The sequence below is a fragment of the Poecilia formosa genome, unplaced genomic scaffold, assembly GCF_000485575.1.
Source record: "Poecilia formosa unplaced genomic scaffold, Poecilia_formosa-5.1.2 Scaffold399, whole genome shotgun sequence".
Taxonomy (NCBI): Eukaryota; Metazoa; Chordata; class Actinopteri; order Cyprinodontiformes; family Poeciliidae; genus Poecilia; species Poecilia formosa.
In genome coordinates this window covers 318,484-338,298 of record NW_006800338.1, presented here as the reverse complement: position 1 = coordinate 338,298, position 19,815 = coordinate 318,484, and the positions used below count along the sequence as shown (strand labels likewise).

Here is a 19,815-nt window from a genome sequence, read left to right as displayed (position 1 = left end):
GAGAGAGAGAGAGAGAGAGAGAGAGAGACAGAGAAGAGAGAGAGAGAGAGAAAGAGAGAGAGGGAGGAGAAACATCAAATAACCAGACAGAAACGGGGCACAAAGAGAGCAAATACACTCACATCTGCAAAAATACTTGGGTGTAATTGAAAACATGCAGCGCCTTCACACACTCACAGAGTTTCATGGACCGACGCATTCCTCAGCTCACTTTGCGACACACACACACACACACAGCTCCCTGTGGAGCTCCGGCTTCCTGAGGCTTGATTAGAGCCCCCTACGTGAAGACAAGTGGACTCAGCATGTGTGTGTGTTCGAGCGCGTTGCACCTGTGACTGAAGGGGGGGTCGAGTCACTCAGACAGAAAACACCGGGGGTCCGGACAAAGAAACACAGAAAGTGTGTGACACGAGTCTGTGGGAGACGTTTGGAAACTGGACTCTGGTGAAGCTTCTCCTTAAACAGAACCGGATGAAGAAGTAGCCTGGTGGTTTTCACTTTAAAACAACGACAGAACAACGCCGAGCGCGGCGTTAAGGACCAGAGTCCGGTTTGGTGTGAATCGGATCAATAAAACCAAACTCTGGTCCTACAAACAGTCTGGGTTCGGCTGAAGTGGTCTGAATGTGAACGCCAAGTGGACCAGAGACCGCTCCAAAAGCAGGAAGTGGACTACAGCACAGGGGATTCTGGGTAAATACAACCAAAACAAATGCTAGCTAGCCTAGCGCTAGCCGGAGAAATGACTCAAGAATCACTAAAATCTGACTCCATTTTTATTTACATCTCATAAAGAAGGAAGATGCAGTCAGTGAATTTTCTTTTCAAACATTCACTAAAGAGGCGCTCTTATTGTATTATAGGCAATAAAATGTTGATTTTACAATTTCAAAAGAATTGTTTGTCTCCAATATATTTCTAATATTGCATAAAAAACGCTGCAGATTGAGCTAATTTTTAAATTTAATTACTAAAATAGTAGTTGCAGCGTTAGAGAAAAGTACAGCTAAAACACTTCCAAATGTGTCTGTGTATATATATATATATATGTGTATGTGTGTATATATATATATATATGTGTGTGTGTGTGTGTGTGTGTGTGTGTGTGTGTGTGTGTGTGTGTGCATAAAACAATAACAGCAGTCAATATGTTTTGAGTTTGTTTGGAGTAGTTATGGTTACAAATTAGCAGCTGCTGGGAGGAAGGACCTGTGATGACGCTGATTTGTGCACCAAGGATGCAGCATTCTGTCACAAGCTGAAGAAAATACTTTAAAAATGTAACAATCTGCATTAATAACCTGGCCACATAGGTGTTGGTATCATGTCAGGTGGATCCTGATGTGTTCAGGCAGCAGACTGTTCATCTATTATTCACCAGTTCTCTCCCAGTTAGAGGCTCTTCTCCTCTTTAGCTCGGCTGAAGGTTTCGTCTCCATCTGAGCCGCTCGGTTAATCAACGCCTCCACTGGGTTTTATCCCACAAAGTTTTACACATCATTTTACAGTTTGCAGCCTCATTCAGGACACTTTCTATAACAACCAGCAACATTTCAGACAGATTATGTTCCATGATTTGTCAAATCTGGATTACCAAAACAGAAATACGACCTTTCAGAACGTCGTACTGATGATCCTGTTGTACATGTGAATAAAGGCGTCATCAGCATAGAAATGAGCTTTTTAACTACCAACATGTTGTATTAAACTGTGATGAAACGACAAACGATGGTGATACCATAGTGATGAGAACATCAACTGTAACCAACCCACATCCTCCTTCTTCCATTCGTTCAACCATTTTCTCAGAGACCATCAAGCTGGTCAAACTCATTGCTGGCCTGCACAAGAATTAAATCATGACATGAAACCAAATATTGCATGTTGCTTTTTCAGGATGTAGAAAATGAAAGAAGACATATAATATCAATAAATATTGTTTATCAGCCAAACTGCAATACTGATATCGGTATGGGCCAAAATTTAATTGCTGTTGCACTGCTGGTGATAAAGACTGAATAAACGAAGCCGCTCCATTCTGCACCAGCAAAGAAAATTCATAATCTGTTTATTTTCCTCAGTTGTTAAGTATTTTTATGATTTCATCGTTTCTCACAGTTGGAGACAAAACGTTCCCGTTATGGATACAAACAGAACAACAAGGCTACCAAACAACCGGAATCTGTTCGATTCACTTTGAGCCACGAAACGAGGGAAACATGAGCCCAAATAACAGAATAAAACCTGATGGGAGCAAATGTTGAAGACGTCTCACCAGATGCCAAAAATAAAACCAGAGACTGGATTAAAGAATAAAACCAGAAAAAAGGAAAGTCCAGAAGCAAAAAGACATAAAAGCAGCAGCAGAGGCAGCAGAGCGTCCGGTTGTGTGCCATGTTTACACTGCGGCCTGTAAATGGATTCAAGATGGCGTCTGGTCCTGCCAGGAGCCACCAGATCAAAGCCTCAGACAGCCAGTGATGTCACAGCTCTTTAATTGACCACTAATTACTCTGAATTAGCTGGAGGATTGTGTGTGTCTTCAGAAGTGCTATATCTGTTGGCACTGGAGCTGCTCCACAGCTTTCAGCCTCTAAACGTCTAATTCTGCATGTAAACTGCATCCGCTGTGATTTAAACTACCGTTTCTCTCAGGAGCCAGCTGCCTCCAAGGTCACATGATTAGCAAACAAAGTGTTTGATTTCCACTCTGACGCCTTGAAAACCAACAGCCAGAGCACACCACCTGGTGGTGGCAGCATCATGCAGGGTCGATCTAAACCCAGCAGGAAGGAGATGTTAAGATAACTGGACTGAACTTGTCAGGCGCTTTCCAGTCGATTTAATTATTAGGTGCGTTGCTCAGAGGCACATGGACAGAAGGAATCTAACCAACAACCTCCTGATTACAACACGACTACTCCACCGTTCTGTGAACGTCGGACCGGCCCACCGGGTAATGTCCCGAGAGAATGGCCTAGTTAAAGCCCAGTTGAGAATCTGTGGCATGAGTTAAAGGTTTGAGTTCACAGATTCTCTCAGTCCAGAGCGAAACAAATAGCCTGTTAGCAGCTAATGTGGGCGTCAGGTTGAAATCGGCTGCGGTTTCATTTTGCATCATTTTCCTTCTACTCTACAATAAAACAGCATCTATTGGTCTATTTCATAAAATCCCATATTTCATAAAACACATTTAAATTTGTGGCTCTAACAAAACAACACATAAGGAAGGGTGTGAATGTGTCTGAGTCAATTTCTTTCTTGATCTAAAGTTTCATAAAAGCAGAATCGTTCATTTCTGTGCAGGCAGGAAACTGGGCAGCTGGATTTCCATGATGGGAAACATAATGTGGCTTCATGGCAGGAAATACGGAGAGGCCTGGGGGAGAAAGGCCGCCAGAGACGATACGAAGAACCCGGGGCCTTTCAGAGATCCACTCAGAGAGATCCGGTCTGCTGAGAGCTGCTGCTGATCACTGAGACCAGAGAACCGGGCAGAACCAGACAGAACCGCCACCCAGACCAGCTTACCTCAGACCGCCTTCATGATGTCTCTCCTTTGGTCTATTAATGATTTAAAGTTAATCCACGTTTCCACTAAGTGCATCTTGTATTAATCAGGACTTTTCAGCCGTTTCTCTGGTTTCTGTTTTTCTCTCTTCCTGCAGGTGCAGAAACAGACTTTTACTTTTCTTCTCTTATTCTTATCTTCTTCTTTCCCTTTAAACTTTCTATCCCTCCTCTCTTCCTTTCTATTTCCTCTGATCCTTTTTTCTGTCCGTTACATTTAAAATAAACCCAAAGCAATTTCTGATGAAGCTAGTTAGCTTGTTGCACAGAATGCTCCTAGCATTGCATGTCTTAGCATTGGAAGTTAGCCAATGGGAAGGCAAGCATCATCCATCCAGTTAGCGATAAATTTAACTCATGGTGGAAACAAGAAAGCTAGCTGGCTAGATTTTTGTACAAAATGCATGTAACATTGTTTGGGTTTTCAACAGAAGAGAGATTTAAAATAAATTCAAGTAATTTCGGATAAAGCTAGCCAGCTAGCATTTTGCAGCGAATGCTGCTATCATCGGATGGTTTGGCAACAGAAGTTATCCTGTTTGGCAAAGATAAACGTTATCCGGCCAACTGGAAATAATTTGTGCTTAGCTCATGGTAGCTAAACCTGGACCAGCTAGCAAAGACACATTAGCAGCTAGTTAGCGGTAGCCTGAACCACCTCGAGTCACAGAACACAACGAAAGTGACTCAAACATTTACCTGGCAGAAAAGTTTCATATTAAGAAATTATACACAACAGATTAATTAGTCCTGCCATGACTAAATACGTATTTATATAAACTTAAAGCCTTGTTCGCCCTGTAGCCTGTAGAAAAGCCAGATCAGCTCGATTAGCTGAAACCACAGAACGTTTTGAAATGACTGACAGGGAATTCGCTACGTCTGCAGTTTGTTCTCCATTTCTTTAAAATCAACAAACTTTACTCCGTGTTTCTGATCACAGCAGCAGAAGTGACTCGACACACACACTCAGATTAACAGAGTGTGTGTGTGTGTGTGGGTGTGTGTGTGTGTGTGTGTGTGTGTGTGAGCACACAGGTTTTCCAGGCCGGAGAACAAAAACACTTCTCCACAGGTGACCGCTCTTTACGAGTCTCCTCCACGATCGTTTTTATTAGCCGCCCGTTTTTCTTTTAACTGCCAGGATTTTTTTTCCTGGCGAAGCCGACATGCAAACGCTTTTTTTCCTCCTTCTTCTTCTTCTCTTTCTCCCCCACCGTCTCTCTTTCAGCGGCTTCCTTTGATTTAATTACTGCCACATGCTGCCGACTGCCAGCCGTCGTTAGCGAGAGGACGGCCTCGACCGACCAACGCAGGGAGAGAGAGAGGGAAACACTTCAGATAGTTTAAAGGATGAAACAGCAAGGAAGGAGGGAAGAAGAAAGGATGGAAGGAAGGAAGGAGGGAGTAAGGAACGAGGAAAGAAGGAAGGAAAGACAAAGAAAAGAAAGAAGGATCGGAGGAAGAAAGGAAAGAAGGAAGGATGAAAGGAAGGAGGGACGAAGGAAGGAAGGAAGACAGGATGTAAGGATGGCTCAAAGGGAGGAGTGATGGATGACAAAAAGAAAGACTCCTCCTCTTCCTCCTCCTCTTCCTCTCCAGTGGTGACTGGTTGTTGGTCTGCAGCCATTTGGCCGCCTGACAGCTCATTAAGTTGTTTTATAAATAATCAATGATGAAGTAATTAACAAGTCTACACACACACACACACACACACACACACACACACACACACACACACACACACACACACACACACACACACACCTGCCGTCCGACAGGCAGCCCAGTTTAAACTGGTTTCCAGTTGCTGTGGAGCCTCATGATGGTTCGTTGGGTCATCCATCGTTTTTACAGTAAATAAAAATCTGATTCCATTTCCAATGTAGAAAATAAACAAATCCAGAGATTTTACCCACAATTCCACGCTCCTATCGTTCATAATCCGTCCTCTTTCATCCAGTTTTCTGATCCTCATTAACGACGACTAAAGTCTCATTTTAAATAAACACATTTAGTTTAATTAAAACACCTCAGACCTCTGACAGTAACAGATATCTGGTGATTTCATGTCTATATAAACAACAGGAAGTCCCTCATTGAGTCTGTCTGTCATATTTTAAAGAAACTTTAGTTGGTTTGTATGTTTTTTCTTAATATTTTATTATTTTGAACATGGAACAGGAAGCATGCAACACATTAAGCAGGTGGGAAACTAAATGAACAAATAAAATATATATCTTCAGTTTTAAACCCAGCAAATTCAAAACAAACAAAAATAATCTGAATACAGACATTCGTCCTGCCTGACAGCCAATCAAATCGCCCGTCACATGGCGCTCAGCCAATCAGACGTCAGCTCTGTCGGGGCGAGAACAGCAGCGGTAAATAAACAAAACGTCTCCTCCTCTAAGATGGCCGCCAGAGATTCATCTCAGAAAGTTTGGGAGCGCTACAACCGTGTCGCCGGGACTCCGTTGCCAAGGCAACACACCAGCTGGCACCAAAAGAACCCCGTGCCAAAAAAGCTAAGATGGCCGCCGCTGCATGTTAATTATTGAAGCTCAGAGCAGACAGGCGGGCAGAGCCAGGAGGCGGGCTGCGCGCCGAACCTCGATCCCAACGCTAAGATGGCCGACGGAAGGCGACCTGTGACCAGCTGCTTCAGGTCAGAGGTCAACCCGAACCCCAGAAAATCAGAAAATAGATTAAATTAGATCCATTAGTTCATCAGGTGAATGAAACATTTAAAGTTTTCACACCGCTTAAACATTAAACCACAAACATCAGGTTCCTTCATTTTAATCTGAAAAACCAACACAAACAGGTGCCAGATACTGAAAGCATTTCAATATTTTTCCCCAAAAATAAATCTGAAAAGTGTGGTGTGCTTCTGTTTTCAGCACCCTGAGTCAGCGCTGTCTGCACCGGCTTTGAGCGTCTAGAAAATGAGGTTTTAGTCTTTATGAAACAGATCAAACTCCATCAGGCCAGATGAAGATCATCAGTGAACAGAACTACACAATATGAGAAAATATCACAATATTACTGGTAAATATTGCGATATCAGCTGTGAAATCTGCCTTTTTCTTTCATCCTCTCTTCCTCATCTGTGTTTCCATCACTCTGTGACCTTTAACCTCTTAGGCAATGTAATTAGTGTCCAGTGTGAGCATATGCTACACTGAGATTCTGTCCAATTAGCTAAATGTTAGATTAGCATGAAAAATGCTAGCTTTCAAAGCTTGGAATATATTAGCAACAGATGCTGGGATGTGGATATTGATGATATATTTGCAATATATTGTTCAGACATATCTGTGGACATCACTTTTCAAAATCTTACACACAGCCTCCCATTTGGATTTGGTCTGGACTTTAACTAGGCCATCTGATAGTATCTCCGGCTGTACATTTGGCCTAGTTTTCCTGCTGGAAGGTGAACAGTCTCACGTTTTCTTCTAGGATTTTCCTGGATTTAGATGTTTGGATCAAACCAGACTAGCTTCCCCACAGCATGATGCTGCCGCTACCATATGTCATGGTGAAGGTAGTTGGTTACAAAGGAGGCTGAAATCTCAGGAAGATGTGCTGAGGTGTGCGGCTGTGACCAAACCGTTTAAATGGAGTGAATACTTCTGCAGTTTAAATCAAACCAATAAAACAATGAAACTGGAAATAAAATGAAAAATAAGAGATATTGTGAAAGTACTGGTGAAAATGAAAAATAAACTTTAGGTCACATTGGATAACCAAATAAGAAAGTTATTTGTCACATTAATTACTTTAACAAGACATTTATATATTTCTATACTTTTTAGTAATTTTGGCAGGACCAGTCCTCCATACGTTTCCTCTGCAGGAGCTTTAACCTTCACATTTTCTGTTGAGTCGACCTTTTAGCCGCCACTGAATGAGGAGTTGATATTTTGTGAAGCAGAATTAAAACTTTAGAGCCTGAAAAACATTTAAAATCATTTTTCCTTTGGATATTTTTCATTTCGCTCGTTTTTATGACTTTCCAGTAAAATCAGCAGCACAGCCACATAAAACCTCACTTAATCCTTCGTCTCCGTCATCCTGGGTTTGTGAGAATCTTAACCTCTGACCCCGCTCCTGCTGCGCAGCCATTACGCCGGCGTTACATCACCGGATGTTTTCAGACTGTGAAAGGTTTTTATGGAGTCAGATCCCTGGAACTGCAGCTGAATTTCATTTCAAATTAACGGGTTTCCTTTGCTTTTAAACGCGTTTCAGAGAGAATATTTGCTTATTTGCCTAAAAATAGACAAGACAGACACAAAGAGACTTCCAGATGTCCTTTTATCATCCGTCCTAGAAGTTTTAACTCAGTCCAGCTCTTCTCTTCTGTCTGATCCCGGTTCAAACCCAACAAGCAGGAAATTTACGCAGCGAATTTTTGGGCGAAAGCATCAGCAGTGGGTGAGCGGAGGATTAAATCACCTTAAACCCAACATCTGATTCTGATCGCAGCCGGTTCCCCTGATCCACTGAGATGTTAATGAAGATTAAAAGTCTGAGTCACGGCCCCGCGGTTCTGTTTCCACCAGACTCATCCTGGTCGTCTTCATGAGAACAAACAGTAAAATCATCATCTGGACTTTCCTGCCATCAACTCTAAAGACGCTCCGACTCGTTCTTAGTCAGAGTCTGGGACCAGGGGAGCCCCCCACAAGCTCCACGTAACCCTTCAGAGGTTTATCTGCAGTAAATTAGCTTGTTTTTAGCTGTGCTTCATTATACGGAGGACTGACCCTGCCAAAAATTGGTAGTAAAAACTAAAATAATAAACAGGTTCATATTTTTTCACAAAGTCTTAGTTTGTAGTACAAATGTCTTGGAACGCTTAGAAGAACATTTTTAGCAAGAAATTGTAGCTTGTTTTAAGTCAACAATTTCTTTGTATTGTTGGAAAAATAATATTTCCACTGGCAGATTATTTGGTCGCTAAACTGCTGAATATGAAGATTCATTTAAAACTAAACACTTTCTTGCACAATTTTCTGAAAAAAAAAAAAAACTCAACTGTTTGAGGTTTTTCAGTGTAGTTTAGTTTTATTTTGCTGTGACTTTTTGTTCACACGTGGAAATTAAACTGTAAATATTTGAAAACAACAACATGAAAGCAGTTAAATCAATTCAGATCCAACTTTCAGAGACAGGGTTAAACTTATCTACAGTTCGGTGTAATTCAGCTCCAAAAACTGTGAAATTTTCTGACTTCTTTTACCAAAATCAAAATTTATTCAATAAAAATGTCAAACTCTTGATTTTTTTTCTTTAAAATCTGAAGACAAAATGCAAACAAAAGTTACAACACACTGTTCCCAGTATTCCCAGTAGCTTTGTGTTTTAAATGTAATTTTTCTACAACGTGGCAAAAAAATCATGGCAGAAAAAATAATGAAAGATAAAACATGCTGCGCTTTGATGCTAATGCGTTAGCACCCATAGCTTAATTTGATGTAATTTCTAGTCAAAGTTCCAGCATATATAAAGAAAGTCGTTAGAATAAAACTTGAGTTGATTGAAAAACGTAAATTTATGTTTAAAATTGTGGCAAAACATCATGAATTCACTAATAAATCAATATAAAAGCATAAAAACTAAAAACTACACATGAAAATCACCATTTACTGCAAAACAAAGCAATAAAACACAAGATCAGGTTGAGTTGAAGCAGGAAGCCAAACGGAGAAAAACTCTGTCAACATTTAAGTCGGCCATTTTTAATGACGCAGCGACATGCAACACCAAAACTGATGATCCTCTTTTCCATCTGAACACTCAGAGAATTTAATTTAAAGATCAGTTTCACACAATAAATGCCTTAAACAGAACCCAGCTGACAAAACATCCATCCAGTGGAGATTCTGGTTCTACATGGAGACTATGAAGAGGCCTAGTCAAAGTCTGGACCGAAATCATGATGTAGCAGCTAGAAAACCCTCCAATGTGACTCAATCAAATTGTTAAAGACTCATTACTACTAATTACCAGAAATACACGACATATCGGCACTAATATCTGATCAAACGATATTGGTAATTTATAAACAACCGATATTTATATCCATTTTGTTTCTGGCTGTTTTTTTTTCAAAGTGTTGAAAGAGTAGAAAAACGTAAATACTGCTAAATATTGGTTCTGGTTCTAAACATCATGTTTCATCTGTTGGAGGAACCAGCGATTCGGTTCAGGGTGTCCTTACTTTCTCATGAAGTCGGGTTGGACAGGAAGATTTTCCTCCAATAAATGAAATTATTATTATTTTAACTGTGGAACATCAGCCATCAGTTGATATTCATCTACCGACAAAGATTTGACAATCAGCCAGAATGTTCCAACATTTTCAGACAAAAGTAAATCGGTATCGGCTGATCAGTCTTCAATGATCGAATGGAAACTTCCAGTCTGATGCCGTTTTCCATGTTTTTCTTGGATGATTTTTAACACTTTTCCTCAGCTCCTTGTTTATGCACAATCAATCTGAGCAGCAAATGAGAGCAGATAAGCGTGGAGGAATGAGCCCTGTGACCCCGACGAAGCACCACAGAAGAAGAAGCAGCAGCGTGGAGACAGTGGAGCCTCTAATAGCCAACATATGGAGGCGCGCTGGTTGCCAGCAATACAATCAGGACTGCATTATTTGGCCCACGCTGGAATAATAAAGGAGTCAGATCAAAGAGCTGATTACTGCAGCGCTGCAGGATCCTTCTCTGTTTGTTCTTTATGTCGTTCTTTATTCCTCTTTGTTGTCTTTGATTCTCCTCCTCCTCTCTCTGCGATCAGGTACAGCGCTAACGCCGACCATATGGACGCATCTATCACCGCAACATCAATGCGGCGCTGCAGGACGCGCGTCGTCCGGCCGCATGCTCTGGGTTTTCTGAGATGGGAGATAGAGACGGACGGCAGGAGGAGAAGCGGATTTCTCTCTGCTTGGTTTTACTTTAGGGTTTCATCGCCTCCCAACATGGCGGCTCTGCTTCACGCTGCTCATCAAACATGGAGGTTCTGAGTTCTGGTCGGATCCACATGTTTCAGCAGGTCCTCCACTTCAACGTACAAAATATGATCACCATGCAAATTAGCGTAACTACGCTCATAACTTTGACCACCAGATGTCAGCAAAGTGCTTCCACTTGGTATGTGTGGAATTTGCATCAACCAGCATTAGAGGAAAAAAACTAGTTTTAATATAAAACAACCGTCTACAACGAGTGATATCCATGGGTCAGATAATAATCAGCTGTTATCAATGTTTTACTATTTTTGCTCGTCGTCTTTTAGTTTAACAGATTTGTGTAAATTTACCAGTAGATGGAAAAATATGTTCATGGAATAAAGAGTTTTGCACAAAGTGATTCAGGAGAAAATGGAGATTAGAGCAACCAGAGAAATCTAAATCTCAGGATTTTCTTTCTTTAATCTCAGAATCTGAATTTTAATCTCAGAATTATGATTGTTGTTATCAAAGACTTTTGGTTTTAATGTCAGAATTTTCGGACTGGGATCTTGAGATTTTTTGACTAATCTTAAAATTCTGATTTAAATGTCAGAATTTTGAGTTTAATCTCAGAATTTTGAGTTTAATCTCAGAATTTTCTCACTTCAATTTCAGAATTCTGTATTTAATTTCTGAATGTTGTCTTTATTTTTAGAATATCGACTCTAATCTCAGAATTTTCTGATTGGAGTCTAAATTTTCTGTCTTAGTTTCTGAATTGTGACTTTAATCCCAGAATAATTTCAGCTGCAGTCATCGTCTGCATCAGCAGAGTGACGTTAAACACCTGAAGGCGGCGTTTTAATGGCCGCCATCATCAGCGGCCCAAAGCCCGGTGTCGGGTCGGTTCCGGCCCGGTGCCGAGCGGAGCGGGCCGAGCTCAGCCCACCGGCTCTGGGTTAGCAGTTTGCTTCTCTTGTTGTTTAAAGTGTGACAGCTGTCTGGTGTTTATCAGCGAGTCCATGCAGCCTCGCTAACAGCATGACTGACCCACTAAACACACACACACACACACACACACACACACACACACACACACACACGCCCTAAACAAAACAACAGCCCCATTTTTCCACTGCGATAATGCAGACTGGGAGGCTTGTGTGTGTGTGTGTGTGTGTGTGTGTGTGTGTAGGAAAGTGGAGTGCTGTGAAGCGGAGTGTTTAAAATGGTGTCTTCCACACAGAAACACACACAGCTCTGCTTTCATCTCCAGCCAAAAACCTTAACTTACTTAAGCTCGTGTTTCTGCTGTGAAGCCCGAGCTCAGCACATGTGAGAACAGACTTTAGGTCCAAAACACACACACACACACACACACACACAGAGCGGTGTTTCCAGCTAACGTAGCTAACGGGGAAACAGCAGCAGCAGAAACCGAACGCCGTCCGGCTTCAGGAACCTGAAGGAGGAAAAGCGTCGGAGTGACGAGCAGCTGGGAAGGTTTTGATCAAACTGAAGGTTTTGATCAAACTGAAGGTTTTGATCAAACTGAATTAACAAAAAGATCCAAAACCAGCAGAAATAATCCACAATCCACAAATCTATCACCGATACAAGCCCTTACTATTATCATAAAACAATTTCTTAAACGTGGAAACCAACTGGTTTCATCAGGTTACGTTTTATTTTAGCACCTGGAGAGACGCACCAATCAGATTTTTACTGGTTTTGTTTCAGTTCTGATCTGCAGATTAAGACTAAAAATCTGCCTCAGATTATTCACACCCAGGTAGATTAGAGTGACACAGATTCAACCAGTCAGTTTGAATCTGGGAGAAAATGAAACAAGGAGCTCAAAAAACTAAAAAACTGGGAAAAAAAACATGTTTTATTATAAAACAGCACATAGAAAATCATTCGTACCCGCCTTAATTATCAATAGAGATTAGATATCAGATGATTACCAACTGATTGGTTTTAGGACTTGACAGTTTTGAAATTTGTGTCTGATGTTTTGAAAACTTAAAATCTGAGTTAACTGGTTGATCTCATGATGTTAGTATCCAGTAATCTCATCGTGATCACGATTTCACCTGATCGTTGCTGAAGTCACAGCGATCTGATCTGATCTGAATGATCTGAGCTAATCTAATCTAATCTGATCTGAATGATCTAATCTAATCTAATCTAATCTGATCTGAATGATCTGAGCTAATCTGATCTGATCTGAATGATCTGCATGACTCAAAGTCTGGCCTCTGCACCATCACCCTCATCTCAGCTCCATCCAGCAGACTCATCACTTCCACTCCCAAGCTGCTAAAATTAAAATATGAGCTTAAATCTCATTTAGGATTCAGAAAATGATTTAAACACTTAAATCAGAAAAGCAACAATAATTTTATCTGATTAACTTCAGTAAATTTGTTGCTTTGAAACGAATCGATGTAATGAAATCTTTTCTGTCAGCAGAGAAACGATCGAACACGAGGCCGTGGGCATTGTTTCCTAATCCGCCTGTCGCCACGGCGATCAGCAGATCGGACTCACCGCTGCCAAGTCTGCACATTTCCAACATGGCCGCCAGAGAGGGCGTGTTCCAGGAACATCGCTCGGCGCCGGTCCGGCCGCGCGCCCGGAGCCGGACCTGCTCCTCGCAGGTCGCCATGGAGATTCCCAGCTATCCCAGGAATGCAGATGGATTCTGCGGCCCACCTTCCCATATGGGACACACACACTGTCCAGGCGTGTGTGTGTGACGTGCATGGTCAGTGTTTTGGCAGCTGTGACCTTGCACTCTGAAGTCAAGGGCTTAAAACTGAGTAAAACGGAGCGGCTCCGTTACAAAGAGCCTCATTCAGCAGCTGGTCGCTCCGGAGCAACAAATATTCCCCAGATCTGCATTTCTGCTGCAGATTCCTGCACCAACTGAACTCCAGATCGCTCAGTTAGAGCCGATCATCCAGAGCGATTTAATATTTACAGCTTCAGAGGCTGATTCACCTTCAGCTGATTTAACTCACATTTTCCCCAAATCTGCTTTTTATTTTCCCCCGTCGTCGTTTCCTCTGCAGGAGCAGAGCGACCAAGTCCAACCCGTTTCATCCCGACCCGTCCATCCAACTGGGAAACACGCAGGGAGGGAATAAATATACCAAATAATACGGCTCAACTGTGGTTGGTAAAGACGCTCTGATGGTTCTGATGTCGACAAATGATTTTAACCATTTATCAAGGAAATCCTATCAGTGGGAATTCTGCAGATTAAAGTTGAGATTATTGCAGATTTTTAATGTTTTCTGATTTCAGATTAACTGGGAAAACCAACAGAAATTCAAACTATCTGCTGTAGAAAACCAGAACCTGTCCCAGTATTCCCAGTGCTTCCTGCTGGAAACAAATAACTTCCAAATTATTCCTTTAAAATCAGACTGGATGGGTGTAAATCCACACATCATCATTTTTCATTTTCAGCTGACGACCAAAACTAAAATCATGAAGTGATTTTTGATTAAAGGAAAATATTATTATTATTATTCACAGAAATATTTTAACAGATGAAATGATCCTTATAAAGCCCAGCGGAGCAACATTCCTGCCAGACGAGTGTGTGTGTGTGTGTGTGTGTGTGTGGGTCCAGCGTTGCCATGGTTACATGCACTACAGCTTCCGGGTCACGAAAACCCGAGAAACTAAAGATGAAATGGAAATTCTGTCCCGCCATCCGGGGTTTTTCCTTCGTCGTGTTTCTGATCCGAGAAAAAAACGAGAAAAAAAAGAAAAACAAAGATCTTTGAAAACGCAGAGCGGATCCAGGAAACGAATGACTAAAGTCCGCATCACTTCCTGGCAGCAGGTTTCCACACGTCGACCCGGCAGGTGTCGGTTTGGACCCGGGCCAGCGCTCGGCCCCCTTCAGCCCCGACTCACTTTAAAACATTAAATATTACAGGAAAACGAGGCCTGATGGCTTCAAAACCAGCTTTTAAAACTTAATTACATTTTTATGTTAGGAAATGACAAAAGACTAAGAGAAACCTGCATAAGAATAACTAAAATAATTAAAATTATGAATCTATAATATTTTATCATCATCCAGGCATTTAAAGTGAATTAAATGTATATTTTAAACATGATCACTCCTGATTTTCCTTAGATTCATAATGGACTGATTAGAAAACATTAATATTTTTCTATTTTATTTTTAAAATGCGATAAAACGTTTGTTTCTGCCTCTAAATCTAACGTCAGGAAATAGAAACAGAAATATTTCACTGCCTCTGAAAACATTAAACACAAACAATAAATAACCAGAATCAAAACTCTGGTTATTAATCTGCAGGATCAGATTTTTAAAATCATTTGTTTCTGTCAGGAAGTGAAGGAGGAGCAGAAAAACAGCTTCATGTTTCTAATGCAAATTGTTTTAATGCAATCTCAAATTATTTCCACTCTTCTTAATATTCATCGTAAAAAACAATAAAAATCACAGAAACCAAAACATCTTATTGGTTTGAGGCTGGAGGGCCTCCGAACCATCGCCCTAATCTGTAGAGCTGACTGAAGTTTCCTTAGTGTTGATGATGTAACGCTGAACTTGTTCCGGAAAGAAATAAACCCGATTGGTTCAAACTTCACCACACACACACACACACACGTGTATATATATGGTTGTGTGTGTGTGTGTGTGTGTGTTTGGTGTATCTGTGCACATCGGCGGCATCAGTGTCAGATAATCTGATGCGGTGGGATTAAGTTTAAGCCTGAATGATGTGTAAGGCTTTAACTGGACCAGACGGAGGATGACACACACACACACACACACACACACACACACACACACACACACACACACACGGCTTAAAGCAACCAGAGGAAACCCGACTGACCCGGACATCCACAGACTCTCTTTCTGACCGTTTCTGCAAACGAACCATGATTCTCACTGTAACCAAGATACCTTCAAAATAAAAGCCTGAGCCGAGGCCGACGTGTTCAGAGATTAAATAAAAAATTAGGAAGAAAAACAGATTAGGAATAAAATTTAAACTGAGAATAAAATATTTCTGAGACTCCAGCAGATGGAGGTGCTCTCACACACACACACACACACACACACACACACACACACACACAATGCGTCTATTTATAAAGTTTTAATTGCATAACATGCTGTGCTCCAGCCTCCCGGCCCACAGGATGTCCGCTCCTACTGGACCTCGCCGCCATGAACCAGAGCATCCAGAACCGACACTCTAAATGAAGGACCCGTTCATAACTGATTATCTGTTCACTCATTTAATAATAAGGAAAAGCAGGAAAAAATGCAACTGAAGAGAAAATAAAAATCTTTTGGGTGAAGTTTCCTAAAGCAGAATTTTTTTTTTTTTCAGAAATAGGAATAAAACATTTTCTTTTTAAAAGCAGGTTTATGAAATGATGTTATTTAAAACGAGGGACTAGAAGCAGCTTTCTCTCTGGGCCTGAGCGGAGAAGCCGGTCGGGTCGGGTCGGCTCCAGGACTCTCCTAATTAAAACGGTCTGAATATTCAAACGCCGCGTTAGCATCACAAAGCCGCCGCCGGCCGCCTCAGCACCAGGCCTTTTGTTTTTGCCCGGGTTCTGCTGCCTCATTAAGCCGCGGGAGCTTAAGTTAGAGAGCCGACAGCCGAGGCCTCGGCCCTCCTCTTCCTCCTCCTCCTCTTCCTCCGCTCCACGCCGAGCCTCGCTGCTTCTCCCCCAGCTTCTCTCTTTTTTAAAACCTGCCCCAGTTTTCCTCCTCGCTCCGCTTTCCCTTCATTCCAACCACAACCTGCTTTTTATCCAAGACCCTGAAAAATCAGAAACGTTTCAGGAGCAGCGGCTGAGTTTGTCCGTCTGCCAGCAGACAGCGGGCGTAAACAGGCGGAGGGGCGAAACCTGAAAGCAGCTTGGCACCGGATCAACACCGACGGGCACAATGTGCCATCCAGCCGCCAAACAAAGCGCCGGAGCCACGCGGGCAGGGGCCCGTCTGCAGGGGCCCCGCCGCAGCCGGCCGCTCCGGCTCCGAAGCACAAAGACGGAGCGAGAAACACGAGAAGAAACGAAGTCCGGATCGCTTCGAGAAGAGTTCACATCAGACTCCACGTGTCAGGATTAAAAACAGATTAAAATAAAATTATTTGGTTTAAAAAGCAACAGAAAGCATGAAAAACACTAAAGAATTCCACTTTTTTTTTTTTTAAATATATTTGAATTTTGAGAACAAATAAAAAAATAGTTTTAAAGTCTTTGGCCTCGTTTTTGTTATTTTCACCCTGAAGTGGACGGATACTTCGCTGACAGGTGGATGTGTAGGAAATCCCAGTGCACCTGTGACTTGAAGGCACCGTCCCCCCCCACTCTAAACGACTTCCTGGTGTTTTACAGGTGGGGGTCACAGACGGGGTCACAGGGGGTCAGACGGCTCATCAGGACCATTTTCTCACGTCTGCTTCAGGAGCTGCGGGAAACATTTTCACTCCCACAAATAAAAATAACTAAATTAAATAAAACATGCTAAAAAAAATCTAACCAAATAATCAGATTAAATAGTGTGGATTTAATTAATCTGGACGAGATTTGGGCCTATTTGGATGGTATGAACACACACACACACACACACACACACACACACATTTATGTTTAAATAAAAGCATAAACTGAATTAAATGTTTCTCTTTATTCATTCTTATTTTATATTAAATGTGTTAATTTTCCTCATTTATTTCAGTTTGTTTTGTATTATATTTTTAAAAGTAAAACCCACTGAGTGTAATCATCAACTCATTTACATTAAAACAGAGGAAAAGAAGTTAAAATTTGAATCAATCGCTTTTGATTCATTTTGTTTCGTTTCCGTCCGTTTAAGAAAATTGGAAACGGAAAAACGAACCTCGGACTAAAACATCACTAATGTTTTCCGTTTTCCTGTGTTTTACCGCAGATGAATTTAAAAATAATCATTTTAAAAAGTGAAACTATGAAGGAGTGTTTTAGAGATTCTCCCAGCAGGTTTTTCTCGTTATTCCCCGCTGCGTTTTTTCCCATGCAGGAGAAATTAAAGCGCACTCCTCCTCCTCCTCCTCCTCACCTTCACACCTCCTCTACCTCTCCTTCCCTCCCTCCTTCCTTCCCTCCCTCCTCCTCCAACCCTTCCAGGACGGGAAAACCAGGCGGGATGACAGGGATGAGGAAGCTTTCCTTACCGCTTTGCCGTTGTAGTAGTACATGAGGGAGCTGCCTGTCATCCCCGGGATGGTGTAGGCACAGTACATGGCTCCGGTCCTCCAGCGGGAAGCGCTTTTATTTCGGTTTTTTAGATTTTTTTAATCAATATTATTATAATTTGTTCCGGTTCTGTCGGGTCCCTGCAGTCAGTCAATCCCCCCTCCCCGGCTCGGTTCGGTTCGTCCTCTCCAACCCGTGTCGCGTCTCGTTTCTTCTTCGTCTCCGTAATTGGGAACTTTTCTGGTTTGTTGTGATCTCAAAGTGTCGCCGCTCCGCTCGCGTGCTCCTCCTGCCTGCGCGCGGTCAATTCCTTCAGTTGCATTTTCCCATATGGCCGCGCCGAGGCACGCGGAATATGCAAAGTAGTTAGAGAGAGAGAGAGAGAGAGTGAAGCAGTCCCTCCTCTTCCTCCCCGCTCCTCTCACACACGTGGAAAAAAGTCCGCGCACGCTCAGACGCTCGCGGACACTCTTTCAAGTTTCCACATTAAATCTGGAAGCCATCTTTCCTTCATCATCGTCCGTGTCTCGCGCCGAGCTGCAGTTTTGCCGCGTGCCTTTGAAGCGCGCGTTCACTTTTCTTTTTTCAGCTGAACTCTGAAGCGCAGGGGCGGAGTTAGCGTCCCGGGGGCCCAGGGCGGGACAGACGCAGGGGCCCCAGACGGTGTTTTCACCTTGAACTGAATATTTTAATTTATCTATTTTTTTCTACAACAAACTAGAGATTTTTTTCTGAAAATTATGAGAATAAAGTCATGATATTAGCATAATGTAGACAAAAAGTTACCAGAAGAAAGACATAAAGTTAAAATAAAAATTAATTTAATGAGAAAAAAAAATCTTGGATTTAATCTGACATAACCAGCTCAGTAAATGTGGTTCTTTTTTTCTTCTTTTGTAAATAATCAAAATTGATCCAATTGTTTCAAACAATTTGATTATGGAAATTTTTTTTCTTTACACCAGAGTATAACTTCATAAGATGTTCAACATTCATCACTTTGATTTGTATTTATTTTTGTTGAGGAGTTCCCTTAAAACTATGAATTAATATTTATAAAATTCCTTTAATTACTAATTTTTATGGAAACATAAAGAATGGGAGGCCTTGAGACAAATATTATGCTCGTTTCTTCCTTTGTCATATCCATCCATCCGTTTTTATTAGTATTTCTAACAGTTTTTATCAAATCCATTTTCTTTAGAACAATCTAGATTTCCTTGGACTTCCCCAAAGTTCTGGGTACCGTTTGGTCCAGTAAAGAGAACCCGTCTCTATTTCCCGTCTGTCTCCAATATTTCGATGTCCATTTAAAAATCACATCCAGATGCAGGTAAACCATCTTACAGGAGCTGGAGGTTCTGGCCTACAGGGGGCGCCATTAGCGCCTGACTGTTGCTCGTGTGTTTCTCTGGTAATGAAGCCGAGTAGCTGGGATTGTTCAGCTTGGCCTTTCATCCTCTCCTAACTCGTTCAAACAGGCGCCGAGAGGAGCTGCTCTAGAATCACGTTTCACCCAGACGTGTCAGCTGGCGTCCCGGAATGAAAGGTAAACGATAAAATACCAGGATTAGTCTGACTGACACCAGGATTCACACGGAACGATCTGGATCCAACGCTTTATGGAAGACATGGAGGAAAATTATCCTTAAAATGTTCCTGAACTTTATGACAGATCTGGACTTTTGCTTCACGTCTTTATGGAAAAACATAGAAAGCTTTTTTCTATATTTCCACACGATGTTGGCGTTCTGACTCTGACGGCAGCTTCAGATTAAAAATAACAAACCAGCAGGTTCCTAAAGAACATGAGCCTACATCTCCCAGAATGCAATGCTTCATCAGAATTTTCCTGCAGCAAAGCTGAACGGCAGCGAAACACGTCACAAAGTTCTTAACAGCTTTGGTCTGAGAGCGAGAAAAGCAATTTATTATCCATCCATCCATCCATCCACCCATCCATCCATCCATCCATCCATCCATCCATCCATCCAGCCATCATCTTGGCAGGTGGGTGG

The 19,815-nt window shown here is 41.9% G+C and overlaps 1 protein-coding gene across 7 annotated transcripts in view; it reads right to left on the bottom strand.

Moving 5' to 3' along the window:
* Nucleotides 1-19,815, bottom strand: part of tcf4 (transcription factor 4) — a 208,842-nt gene that overhangs the window by 37,930 nt on the left and 151,097 nt on the right. Inside the window, exon 1 of one of the 7 annotated variants that reach the window (XM_016663011.1) lies at nt 17,776-18,164. The exons of 5 other annotated variants lie outside the window; for them this stretch is intronic. In XM_016663011.1, coding sequence (XP_016518497.1) covers nt 17,776-17,844 — 69 coding nt within the window. In that variant the 5' untranslated portion in view covers nt 17,845-18,164. Of the gene's footprint in view, nt 1-17,775; nt 18,165-19,815 lie in introns of those variants that run through there. One more of the 7 variants, XM_007576155.2, reaches the window with a different exon arrangement.